The sequence below is a fragment of the Cyrtonyx montezumae genome, unplaced genomic scaffold, assembly GCF_038088225.1.
Source record: "Cyrtonyx montezumae isolate F1298 unplaced genomic scaffold, pur_monq_1.0 scaffold_2, whole genome shotgun sequence".
In the NCBI taxonomy this organism is placed as follows: Eukaryota; Metazoa; Chordata; class Aves; order Galliformes; family Odontophoridae; genus Cyrtonyx; species Cyrtonyx montezumae.
Genome location: NW_027071936.1, coordinates 66617769 through 66631187, shown reverse-complemented (window position 1 = coordinate 66631187; position 13419 = coordinate 66617769). Strand labels below are relative to the sequence as shown.

Here is a 13419-nt window from a genome sequence, read left to right as displayed (position 1 = left end):
AGTAGTTGAACGAGGGCACATTTAAACACCCATTGCCATTCCCGAAATGAAAAACAGCAGCTTGAAAGGATCTCTGCAACCTGTGCTTGTGAGAGGCAGCCGCCGACTGACCCACGCTTCAAGATCTCCCTGTGATGTGTTTGGATGCTATAAATCAATCAGTTAACAAAAGTGTGCTAACAGTGTCAGGCACGCAAGAACCAACTATAAATAAAGGCATGTAGAAGCAGAGGGTATATCTTGCACAACAAGAAACTTAGCTCCACGTCTTTCAGCAAGAAAAACTGCAAGCAGCTGACCTCATAATTATGCCCCTTCTTCATCTCAGTTTGCAAAAAATAAGAATCACAACTGTGTGACAGCAGCAGATATTGGAGATCCCAAGCACTGAGGTGGCTCTGGAATTCACACAGTACCCTCCAGCCTGCACTCACAGGTACCAGCCTCGTGAATTAATCATTAAACAGGCAGGTGCACAACTCTTGACAGCAAACGTGCTGCACGCTGCCACCGAAAGGCTCTCACAAAGCTGCTGTGAAAGTTTGCTTTAGAAAAATGCAAACACGTCCTCGAGCGTGGCAAACAGTGAAATCCAAAACCTGTGTGCAGAGTGAACCTCAGTCACAGATCCCCTCCAGATAAGGCGTGCAAAGAATGTGGTGACGGCACCATCGCAGCGACGCTGAGAGCTCTGCAAAGCTGTGAAAGGAAGGATATAACACCGTGGGCACAAAGACACTGAAAAACCCCCAGCCACCTCCAGTGCAGCTCTACCTTCTATCAGCAACAACACACTGCTGGGCCATCTTTTGGTGGCCTGCTAAGGAGCAAAAAAGAAAAAAAAGCAGGGAGGAAAAACTACCACCACTTCTGAAGTGCTGGAGTCGGAGGCACGCTTACTCTTTCTTCTTGATAATGAAATAAAATTAAATCCAGGCTAAGTTTTCTGAATGGAAAAAAAAAATAGCTCTCGCTTTCTGTATTTAAGTGCATAAAATGAGTTTATAGGAACGCTAATTTGTCTGTGCTGTTTCTTATAGCAGACAAGCACCACCTCGGAGGCAGGTATTAAATTTTCATGCAATACAAACACTGACTAATAAGAAACTCTTCCAAAGGCTGTTTCTCCTGCCTTCACCATGCTTCTTGTGTGTCCTTTCAGAGCAGAGAAGCTAGCAAACAAAAACTAAGGCTCCTGGAAAATGGGAGACGTAGGGAATGCAAAGAATAGGAGAAGCACGACTGTCATCACTGCATTTGCACATCCTGCAAGTAATTCTCACCTCAGTGGACTGCATAATGCTCTCCATACCTACACAGAGCAACAACACCAGCATGTACCTCTGTGACACCCATTAAGCACATCCCAGCTGATGGGTGTGGTGTACTACAAGCCCAGCAGGAGAAATCATCACCATCATCATCTTTCATGTTGGAAAACCTCAGGTGGCACCACCACCCTTGCATCAAGTGCATTCTGCTCCTGCATTTTCAGAGAACTGTGAATTCTGACTCTGCTGACACTGCATTTTTACCCAACCAAGCCACAGCTAGCACCAGGCACACTGATGGGACACAGGGCACCCTAAAGTATTTCCTCCCACGTGATCTAGCAACCAGCTGCCCTTCCTTAACAGGAACATGGCTCAGCCCATCCGTTACCATCCGAATTGCTCTTAGCACATGACAAAGGCTACAACCAGTCCCAAATTCTGAGTCCTATTTCCTTTGATGCAGTCTTCTAAAAACCCTCTGTTGTTCTGACACACTACACTAAGCTCATGGGGCTTTATACCAGGACTGCTCGGCCTGCAGCTCTGGTCCCTTTGCCATCCCATATCATTTCACAACCAGGATGGGTCCCTTTCATTCTATGAATCCCAAGGATTTAAGGTTCTAAAAGTCAAAATCCCACCCGAATCCTGTGCATGCAACACGTTCACTAAAATCCCTTTGGCAACCTGCCTCTCCATTTGTTCAGAGAGATATCAAATAAACATTTACTTTAAGCAAAGGGAGGGAAGGATATTAGAGGTGGTCTCAAATCCAAAGGAGCCCCGTGAGGATCTGCCACAAACAAAGCAAGGGAACAAAAGCAGGAAGCAACAACCACACATCACTGCTTCAGCACTTCAGTGGCTTCATGACTATTGGATTCAAAGCCATGCACAATAGCAAATGATCGTCTCTGTTCTGTGCTGTACTATTGATTATCAAGTTTTCCACTCTGCTTTCAAGGCACTGTGGAGGTTACGTGGGCTGTCTACAGCACACAGCAATGTGAGAACAAAGTACTGGAACAAAATGGCAGTGCTCCTTCTTCTTCAGGCAAACTCCAGTTTGCAGGTGGCTTGCTCCTCCTCCAAAACCACTTTCCTCACCAAATCACATAATTCTCAATCCCATCTTTCCCTTTTTTACTGCATTTTTCTCAGCGTGGTTTAGAAGTCATCATTTAAGAGCTCCTAAAGCACTGCTTGCGAGGAGAACTTTGAGCACAGAAAGAAAGCAAAGCCCCACTAGATCAAGGAGCCAATTCCAAGTGCTGCACCTGGAACTTCAAATTGTAAAAAAGAAATGTTTGAAGGAAACTGACTGCTTACAAGAAGAGACCCAAGGGGACCGGGACTTGATGCAGAAATACAGCAGTTTGGTCAGCAGCAGCATTATCTCAATAGACAGTGGATTTCCAGCGTGGATCGTCATCGATGCTGATGTTACACACACTAAGCTCAACATTTTCAATGCGATTATTCACAGGCACTGCAGAGAAACAAGCCAGGAAAGAGAGATCTGCCACACATCTATGTGAACTGTAAATTGTTTAAGAGAACAACAAGCACCCAGTTGGGCATTTTGGAGCTGCAACGAAATTAAAAAAACGGATTGTGAAATGCTGGAAGAACCCAGAGCAGCGTCAGAAAACTACTGCTAAACTGACTCAGTTGGTGGAGTGATATTCAGAGAGAGAAATGGGACTGAAAAGCCCCGTGCTCCAGGTGCTAAGGAAATCCCCTGCAGGCAGGAGGGGAGCTGGCATGGGGGTGTGATGCTCTACCTGCATCCATCCTGGAGTTCTGTGCTCAGCAGCTGGCAAGCACACACTGCTCCGATGGCTCCTGGGCTGAGCTGTGAGCTGCTTCCAACAACCTGTGCTCCCACGGTGACAACATCTGACGTGCACAAAGCAGAGAGGAAGGCGGATGCAGCCTGCACTGCACTGCCTCTCTTCCAGGCTGTGTTTCCTGCTATTGCCTCCTGGTTACTTCAGTCAGAAGGGAGCGTACTGCAGCGTCTAAAGAAAACCTGCACCTCAGTCAGATGTTTATGTTGGCCATTCAGCAGTGTAAAACCTCTCAGATACGTCAAAAATACAGCATAATTTCACACAGGAGTCTTTGTTCTCAAAGTAACCGTAGTAAGATCTCAGCAAAGCGGAAGAGAAAATCATCTTCAAGCACAAAGATAAGAGAGAATGGAATTGGGATCGGGAACAAACGCAGCACCCAAATCTAATTTCAGCACTTAGAGTGATTTGATTCCAATTGCCAGCATCCTCTAATTTATTAAGCAGCCTTCTGACTTTCCTACAGCTCCAGACTGCATCAGGTAGCTCCGTAAAGAAAGCAGTCCTGTGTACCAGCTTTCGACCAAAGTTCCCATTTATTTAACAAGGGGGCTGTGACAGCTCTCTGCCAGCTTGCAGCTCTCTCAGGTGATGATTTACCCCAAATCTGCAGATAAAATCCCTCTTTGCTGTAATATTCTTCGGCCAAGGAAACTACCTTACTGTAGACTCCTCCTTCATAACGTGCAGTCATCAGCCTGTAACTGTCTCCATTGAATTAATTTAAAAAAGGCCCTTAAAAAGATAGGCTCGTCTCTGGTATTTCCCTCCCCTTGCTCTGTTCCATTGCTAAGCACTGCTTTGCATTTTCCATCTCCCACTCCGTAAACCAAATAAGTTTTACCAGGAAAGAAGAAGCACAGGACCTGGTTCTCTGGAAACATTTGCAACCGGATTATGAACTCAAAATATCATCTGTTCACGTTTCCAACTAGAACTACACATCAGATCGCCCAACAGCAGAGTCACTGTCCCTGGAGATGTCCAAGAACCGTGGAGATGTGGCACTGAGGGACGTGGTTACGGGCACGGTGGGGATCTCAGAGGTCTTTTCCAACCTTAATGACTGTACAATCCTACAGACAATTGGCACATGATTATCTTTCCAGAAAGCAAGCACCCCGAACGCGACCTCCAACCAATAAAGCCATGTACACAGCATTACTGAGCATGGGTTTTACCTCCTGAACAAGAAGACTTCACAAAGCACTGCGTGAAACCACCTTTTGGGCTCTGCCTTAGACAAACTCAGGTGATTGCTTCCTCAGCCTGACAAGGGACATCTAAAGTCATTCAAACCTCAATCTTACACACGCCCAAGTGTACCGTGAATCACAGAATCATTAAGGTTGGAAATGACCTCTAAGCTCACCGAGCCCAACCCCAACCCACCCCACCATGCCCACCGACCACATCCCTCAGAGCCACACATCCACAGCTCCTGAACACTTCCAGGGTTGACCCTGGGTTTAAGAAAGAAAGAAAGCAGTCCACCCTTGGATTGCTAGCCTTACTTCTACCACATTGTAACTACAAAGGCTTAACTCAGCATTGAGTGTTATGGGCTGTAGCATGAAGCCATGAGGTTCCAGCTGCTAACATAGGAAGAAGTGAAGGTGAAGCATGGGCTGTGCCATGACAGCTCCAGTGTGCAACATAAAACAGGCAAGACCCCAGATACAAACACCTAGATAAAGAACAGAGTGACTAACACGCTGAATGTAATTACATTTCAAAGTCACATAGATAAGTGGAATATACCACGCTTGCTAAGTAATTTTCACCTGTCCTCATGCTTCCTACCTGCAGCATCTACTAAGCAAACCTTTAAAAGCTGACCTCTTGACAACCACAAAAATATATCATTAAAAATGACAGAAAAGCTGCAATGCCATTTCTGACAGGGGAAAGGATAAGCTCAAGGCTGCAAAGCTCTGACCACACAGCTGGAAAACACTCACCAGTGCTTTTCTCAGGGCTCAAAGTCAAAAAGCATTACAGGGAACTTTGATTCACAAATCAACATGCAGACAGGTACGTGGAACAGATGGAGAGAACAACACGGGTTGTATTTTCAGTCGAGATTTTACACTGGAATTTGTGGGAAGGAGGAACAAGGAGCTTCATTGGAGCAGACAAAAGCAGTCTGCAGCACACGTCTACCAGCTCTTTTGTTACTCAGCAGCACTTTACTTCACTCTGCTTCTATTCACATTTGGTTCCCTTCAACTTACAAACACCCTGAAGTGCTTGAGGATGGTAAGGGCATAAGTAGCTATTTCAAAACGCTCAAGATGAGAAGGAAATACTTGTCGTGATGCTGGCTACAAGCATTCAAAAGGAAGCTTTCAGCTTCCAGAGTTCCCTTGGAAAATCCCTTTGCGATCAGCTGCATCGCACATCCACCCCGTGTAAATAAAAATACAAATCAGACAAAAAAAAAATAATCACATATATCGATATGAACCTCAACTTCTCCAGCACACAAAGTGTTTCTCCTCACACACACATGCTGCTCGTCTTCCCCCAGATTTACATTCAGCATCACCAGAGAGCGGATGATGCTTTCCACAGGAGCTCCCCCAGAAGGCAGCCCTGCCCAGGATAACATTTTCCTTCCCTTCTTCCCTAAGAATCAATCCTGCTGAGAATTCTCCTAATGCATGCAGACACACACTGATAAAAACCAGAGCAGGTAACCATCTTACAATTGCTCCTGCTGCAAGTGTAAGGGAAGCCAGGGAGCATTCCCCGTCTATTTCCATATGGATGTGCAATCCGGCACGCTGTGGGACAGATGCAGCTCAATTCAGCATCCCATCAACACCAGAAACGGTCTCAACACTGCTGTACACCAGCACAGTACAACCCACAGAGCACCCTGGAGGCACTCCTCAGCACTGTACACACACATACACACACACACACGCATGTGGTGTGAACAAGCACGGGGCTGCCCTGCCAAGAACCACTTCTTCGCCCTCCCTCCCCCCTCCAAAATGCCCCAGCTGAGACACAAACCCTGCACGCTGGCCATTACCCACTCTAAAAGCAGCATCTCCTCCTGTGCTACCCCTGCTCAACCTGCTGCCAGCTGGATCCTGCCCCTACCCCATGCACCTCCCCCACACGCATCCAAGAGCAGCTCCAAACAGGACTCATTCACACACAGACTTTCAGGCTTTTGCTTATACAATTCCAGTCCCCCCGCCACGTTTCCCCCATCAATCATCCCCTCCTCACTCTCTCTCCAGCCCTAACACAAAGCAAACCCAACCGCTCCCGATCCACTGCTACCATTTCCCAATTCTCCCTTTCTCCACGCTCAGCCCTGCCCCCAAATCCTACTCCTCCCCACTGCCCTGCACCCACATCCCACTGCTCCCAGACCCAGCTGGGGACACCCATGCCTCCAATATCCCCTTCCACCGCTGCCCTCCACCTCCACCCCAGCCGGGGTCTGCCTCTCTTCCCCACTGCCCTCATGCACTCCACGAGCAACCTCAGAGATTCATTGCCTCCGCGAACCCCCAGATGGGCTCCTCACATCCTGACACCCCTTTTGAGCCCCCAGATCAGCTCCTTGCAAGTTAGGAACACTGAAACCCAGTTCTTACCATTACCCTTCTGCGAGCCCTCAGTTCCCTACGACTTGCCAACCTTGCTCCTTGCACCGTGGGAGCCCCCAAACCCGCTTCTCACACCCCATCACCCCTTCGAAAAACCCTCAGACAGGCTCCAGGCCCCTCGTAAACCCCTTCCCAACCCGCTAACCTGCCACTTGTGCCTCGTGAGAGCCCACACCCGCCCCTCACACCCCAAACGGGCTCTCCCTCCCCTCCCGACCCCCCACAACACCTCCTCAGGCGCTCCCACGTGGGCTCTTTGTACCTTAACCCCACTGAGACCCCCCCAGACCGCTCCCCCGCCCCCCAACAACCCCTTCTCACATTACGGGAACCCCCAGACCCACTTCTTCGGGACACCTCCCCACCCCACCCCGCTTAGGGCCCTCACCTGAAGCGTCCCCCGCAATGCTGGCACTGATCTCCCACCCAGCCGGGCTGGCACTCGCACTGCCCGCTGCCCGGTTGGCACCGCCCGCCGTTGGCGCACGGTTTGTCGCATTCTTTCGCCGCTCCCCCATCCTCCTCCTTCTCCTCGGCGGCGGCGGCGGCGGCGGGCCCGAGCCCAGGCACGGCGGGCAGCAGTAGCAGCAGCACGGCCAGCAGCAACCGCCGCGGCCTCCCGCCCCGCCATGCCGGGCCCCGCCGCGCCCCGCGCTCCCGCGCCATCTGCCGCCGACTGCGGGAGGAGGGGCGGCCGGGGGGCGGCGGGACGACGCGGACCATCCGCCTCCACCCGGGGACGGTGGCCGGCGAGGAGGGGTTCCGCCGCTACGGTGGCCGCGAGGAGGCGGCGGGGACGGGAGGGTGGGGGGAGGGGGGGAGCGCGCAGCGCCGGGCCGCGGGCGATGACGTCACAGCGCGGCGGGCGCGCTCCTCCCGCCCCTCACATTTATTGTGTGTGTGTGTGAGGGAGGGGGGCTGTGTGGAGCTGTGTCCGTTCTCAGCTTGCTCCCTTTAGGATCAGTCCTGCAGACCCTTAAGGGCTCTGTCACGACCTGAAAGTTCATCTCGTCCCAACACAGCTCCTTTACGCCGTCACATGGTGGCGGAGGTTTTGCTGCTTCAAAATGGGAAGGTGCTTCTTCCATTTTGATCTTCGCAGCCGTGGCATCGCGGAATGGTGTGAGCTGGAAGGGACTCATAGAGGACAGGGGTCCCATCAGCGCTCATCCAACCCTGGTCCCCTATGTGGGTGAAAATACTTTCTCCTTACACCCAATCTCATAAATTGGGTAATTAATCCCTCGTTTCAACTGCGGAAAGAAATCAGGGGCAGAGAGCAAACTGGACACTCTTCAGTGCCTTTAAAGGGTTCATTTCCAAGTGTGTTACCCGAAAAGGCAGTATTGAGCAGATCAGAAAAAATAAGATCTTAAAGCTGTGTGTGTCTTCTTGACAGTTGAGCAACTCGATAAACAAAACCACAGTGCCCAAAGAATTGCCAGCAAAAGCCAGCCTGGCTCCCAGGTGCTCCCAGCTGGAGTCAAAGAGTTCCCACCACTGCAAGTTTATCTCGGGCAGAGAGATTTAACTGCTCTGTCCAAAACAACACCTCCGTCCTCTGCCCAGATCTGCCCACCTGTATTTATTGGGGAGAACACTGCTTTTATTTTCACAACACCTGCTTACCCAAATGCAGCTAGCTGGGACCGAAGTCAAAACACAGTGAGAATAAACTTGGACGAACTGCTCACATCCTCAAGTCGAATTTCTCTGCATCCAACTTGGAGAAGGGCTTTTGGGCTGCACGGCTCGGGGATTTTTTCAACCAAAGCTGGTTAGCACAACAGAAGACGCCATCTCTCCTCGTATCTCTCCCTTGCCCTTTTCCTATAGCAACTTGTCCCTTAAAATGGATAAATTGAGGGGAAGAAATTCTACTAAATAACTGACTGAATCAAATCCGTGCAGGAGTGAGTTGGTTGGTTGGCGTTATCAGGCCAACTGCAGCTCTTAAATGAAGGGTTAAGAAGGATCAGCTCAGCTGGATGGGATCATCCGGCACATGAGAGTAGGGTGAAAGTGTTACCACACCGTGGCTCGCTGGTCGCTCAGATCCTGCAGCATTCATCGGCTGCCAGTGGCCAATCTCAAATGCTTCAGAGGAGACTAACATCCGTGAGCGTTGCACAACAGAAGAAATCCTTTCCTGACCTTGTTTGGGATCACACTGTGCCCTGTTGCTATCTGGAATAAAACATTAACTGTGGGAGATCATCGTTGTTAAATTAAGTTTACTCTGTCCAGTTTTAACGTGCAAAGAATGTTCACAATGTCTTTTTTCTTTGGTGTCAAGCAACTTTCCGACACACAAATACAGGTTGGAAAGGGAGGGGCTAGGTTATCTCAGAAGGCAAGCTAGGCTATTTATATGTTGGAAAGCAGAAATTCTTTGTTATAGACATACTCAAATGATTAAAACGCCCTTTCCTGGCAGCAGGCGCAGCAAGACAATGGAAGAGTCTCCTGTATCACAGCAAAAAAGAAATTGTCATCAGAATAACGCTTGGGTGACTGTCACACAATTTGAAAACAGCAATTAATTGGTAAGCAAGCATTTCCTTGGATACTGATTTCAGACAAGGCTGCAGTGGGCAAGAACCACCAGCGCTGAGTTAGAGATGTGAGGAGCTACACTCGCCCCTTTTTCACTCTTGCTGCCAAACTTTTATGACCCTGTGTGTTGTCACTATACTTAAATTAAATAGATATTTACTCGGCACATATTTGCACAGTGTCTGAGTCAAGTTGCTACCCTCTTCACATGCCCAATGACAGGATAGCCAAGACGCTCGTTAACCAGCTGGCCTCTGGGCTGAAATTATGTCCTCGTTAAGAAGACTTCCATTGATATTAATAGGATCAGACCATCATTGCTGAGGGCTGAGTCAGGGCTGGGCTGGGTGTCTTGGGACTGTAAACAGCAGAGCTGCCCTGCGAGGCCCATCCCTCAGCCTCTTTATCTCTGCAGCTCCAATGGGTCGAGTCACAGCAATCCACGGGGTCAAAAACCACATGAAGCCACAGCCCCAATGCCACCTTATAAGTGCATTTTTCCTTCTGTTCAAGTGAGCCCCGCTGAGGAGCTGAACTCCAGAACTCCTTGCTCTACGATGGGCAGGACAGAAGAATATCCATCCATTTATCACTGGGACCATTGCACCCCACCACCACCACCACCACCGTGGCTGCCTGGGAGGTGTGCAATCCCTGCACAATCTTCAAACACCACGTGCAGTCTTCCAAACACCATGAGGGAAATCCTGCTGTGAGCATGGTGGGCATCGTGCATTCACTTATTACAGTGCATACAGGCACGAGCTTGGAGGTTGCTGGAGTTCTGCTTTGACCTCTCTTTTTCCTTTCTCTAGATGTGAACGCAGTGACCAAAGGTCTTTAGACAATATGCTTAATAAAGGGTGTAATATAGTAAATAAAGTGCTGCAGGGGACAAAGGTCTGGTGAATAATGATGAGTAGCTGAAAATGACTTCGCATGCGCACAGATGCTTGAGATGCCTTTATTTTTAGAGTCGGGGGAAACTAGTAATGAAATTCCACTGTGACAGCAGAAAATTCAGAGAATGACAGATGTGGTCACACTCAAAGTTGCATGAGGTCCTGGGCAGCCTGATCTGGTCTGGGGGCAACCAGCTCGCAGCAGAGGGATGGAAGTAGATGATCCTGAAGCATCTTTCGTGCTATGCAGTTCTGCAATGCCACGTGGTCCAGCTCAGTAGAAGGCACTGAGGTGGCCGAGTTACTCTCAGCTCTTATAGATTTTCCATTCAAACACTGGCCAAGCCTGAGCCAGACTTCCTGATGAGACCAAAGTGTGGAAAGCTTTATCAGGATGACGTTCAGCTGCCTTGAGCTGCCTCTTTGATCAAAAGTGCTCTAGTTTCCAGGTTGTCTTGAAAGAGCTTTATGGAAAGATTTGTCCCATATATCTCGCCTGTGTTAGTGGGAAGATGTGCAGGCTCTGAAAAGCAGCATTTGATGGCCTCGAGTTGGGTGGCTGTGAGAACAGAGTGTGTTTGGGAGAACGTGGGTGTGCGTGGGCCTGGGACAGAGGTCAGGTCGGGATTTGGGAAGTGGGGATCCCAGAACAGAGCCATCATCTCTGTCTATTCCGGGATAATTAAGAAAGATAAGCAAGTAGCTTGCACTCCTTGGAAAAAGAAGAATCATTTTGAGATGCTGTTCCCAACAGATATATTTGGAAAAGTACCCTGGAAGGGTAAACTTACCAAAGCTCTTCCTGTTTATAAGGCAACGTGTTTTTTGCATGCAGTCCTCTGCCTGGCATAGCCATCCCCTCCAGACTGAGTGCTCTGAATACATCATCCCTTTTCTGCAAGAAGAGACCGAAGTCCCGAGTGTGGTAAGTGACTGAAAGACCATTGACCAACAATGCAGCATCAGATGCAGTCTGGGGAAAGCCTCCGTGCCATGAAAACAGCTCTGTCTGCTCTCCGTGCAAAAGGGAGAGAATGGGGCCGTGCATTGAGGCAGCCCGGCACAATGTGGAGCGTTCAGCTGAAAGGAGAGGAGCCGCCGCGATTCCTCGAGGCGTTCTGGGCAGGAACAAAGGGAGGCAAGGAGGTTTTGTGTGCTGGAAACAAAAGCCCAACAAAACAGCAAAGACAGGCTGGGCTGCCATGCTTTCTCGGGTCTGAGCTGGGGCAGCAGCTGGTGCCTGTGGGGGTTTGCTAAAGGCTTGCTGACCCCACCATGGGTTCTGATGGGCTCCGGGTTCTGCCCACTGACTATGAGCCTGGCTCTGGGACTGCTGAGCAGAGCCAGCTCCATCCCTTTGCACCTCCCTTCAGGGATTTGTGGCCATGGGCACTCCCCAGTATGTCCAAGCCTCTCTGCTACTGGGGACCCTGCTCTGACGGGGGTTGGACTAGACAGTCTCTTAGAGGTCCCTTCCTAACCCTACAGTTCTGTGATTCTGTGAGTCTGGCCTTGCCCTAATGCCTTCTCCTAAGTGAAACTGTGCTGCTTTAAACCAGTGTCATCATGGGCTGGGCACTGTGTTTGCTCAGCCATAGATTCATTACAGTCGGAGAAGACGACCAAGGTCATCTGGTCCAACTGTAACAAGGGATGTTGTCCAACCACCTCAACCTCATTTGTTTCCACCAGAAGTTCCTGTGGGACCTGGAGCCTCGTGTTTACACAAAGCTTGTTAATTTACATTTCACCCAAATTTTTCCACGTGTAATTAAGAGCCTGAATGCTCCGACCGACTTCCGTGGGAGTGCCTGCATGTGTGGTTGAACTTGTGCCTGCAGTTTAACAAGAGCGAAACCTCCTCGTGCCCTGGTGAAATAGCACACAGTGAACTTGGTTCCAGGTTGCATCAACCCGTTCTGCTTCCTCCTATCGTGACAGGCCAAACCAGTATGCAGTTACTGGTTTTAAACCCAGGTTTGAAACCAGTTCTCTAATGACAACATGGGAGCAAGTGTTATATTAGAAGCAGCGTGAACATCACTGGGGAGTAGGAAATGACAGAAAGGTACATAGGGGTATGCACAATTATATACAGACCACACGCAATGTATGGGGATGCATTTGTCTTAAAGGATGGGGCAACCAGAAGCGTGCAGTTGGGGGAAAAAAACATTGAGATTGGGAAGGTATCACCAGGTGCAGCCCCTCCCAGCTCTCAGAGCACCTCAGAGCAGTGCTCGGGGCTTGAAAATAAATGCCTGGTCACCACCTCTGGCCACTAAAGCAAGATTAATAGTTTCACGCTACTTAACTCCAGCACAGCTGTCAATACCTACATATTACAGGGCTTAACAGAGGATTAAACCAATTTTATGAGTGAGAGAAACTTGGAAGGAGGAATGCTCGCTCTGCGCTTGTTTAAGTCAGTGTCACTCCTTCAAGAGCAGGGCGTGGGGTTTGGGAGGCATGGGCAGGGGGAATAAACTGCGCGCAGATGGTCTCTGAGTAGAGGGATGAGTCCTTGCAAAATCTGGAGGAGAGGGGATGTGATGGCAGAGAGAGGGAAGGTGAGAAGAATAGGGAATGGATGTGACCCCAGTGCAGTGTAGGATTGATAGGCTCCAGGAACTGGAGGGGCTGTGGCTGTGTGCCTCCATCCAGAAGCCCTGTAGGACTGCATCGTGCTCCCACCCCACCTGCACGCTGTGGGTCTCACATCTCTGGGGTGCTGGAACAGCTCAGTGCCACGGCACAATTCAGGGGCACTGCTGCTGCAAAGTGAGCCCTGAGCAGCTGCTGGAGGAAGCAGAGGGTTTGGCACAAGCAGAATATTGCTGTATAATCCCTCGGGCTTCTTGGGAGGAAGCAGTGTCTCATTATAATCCAAGAAGAGCTGGGAGTTGGGTTTGGTTCTTTTTATTTTTTTTCAGTTTAACATTATTAAAATGTAAAATCTGTTATGATTCATCCAAGGAAAAGAGGCTCTCCTGCTTTTTTTTGAGCATCATTACTGTGTGTGTCCAGTCTGAGAAGAGGCAGCAGGAAGGGGAAAGAAGAGGGGCAGAGGAAGAGAAAAAAACCAACCTCGTTCAGATGGGGGCTAGAGTGGGGAGAGCAGAAATGCCTCATGCATCGACTAGAAAGCATCTACTCCGTGTGCAACAAAAGTGAATGCTGCAGAAAATGCAGGAGGAAAGGGAGC

At 49.6% G+C, this 13419-nt stretch overlaps 1 protein-coding gene across 2 annotated transcripts in view; it reads right to left on the bottom strand.

Moving 5' to 3' along the window:
• ATRN (attractin) overlaps nucleotides 1-7494 on the bottom strand; it is a 131178-nt gene extending 123684 nt beyond the window's left edge. For both annotated transcript variants that reach the window (XM_065735982.1, XM_065735983.1), the window contains exon 1: nucleotides 7145-7494. In XM_065735982.1, the coding sequence (XP_065592054.1) occupies nucleotides 7145-7479 (335 nt within the window). In that variant the 5' untranslated portion in view covers nucleotides 7480-7494. The remainder of the gene's footprint in view (nucleotides 1-7144) is intronic.
• Nucleotides 7495-13419: the final 5925 nt, after the last annotated feature.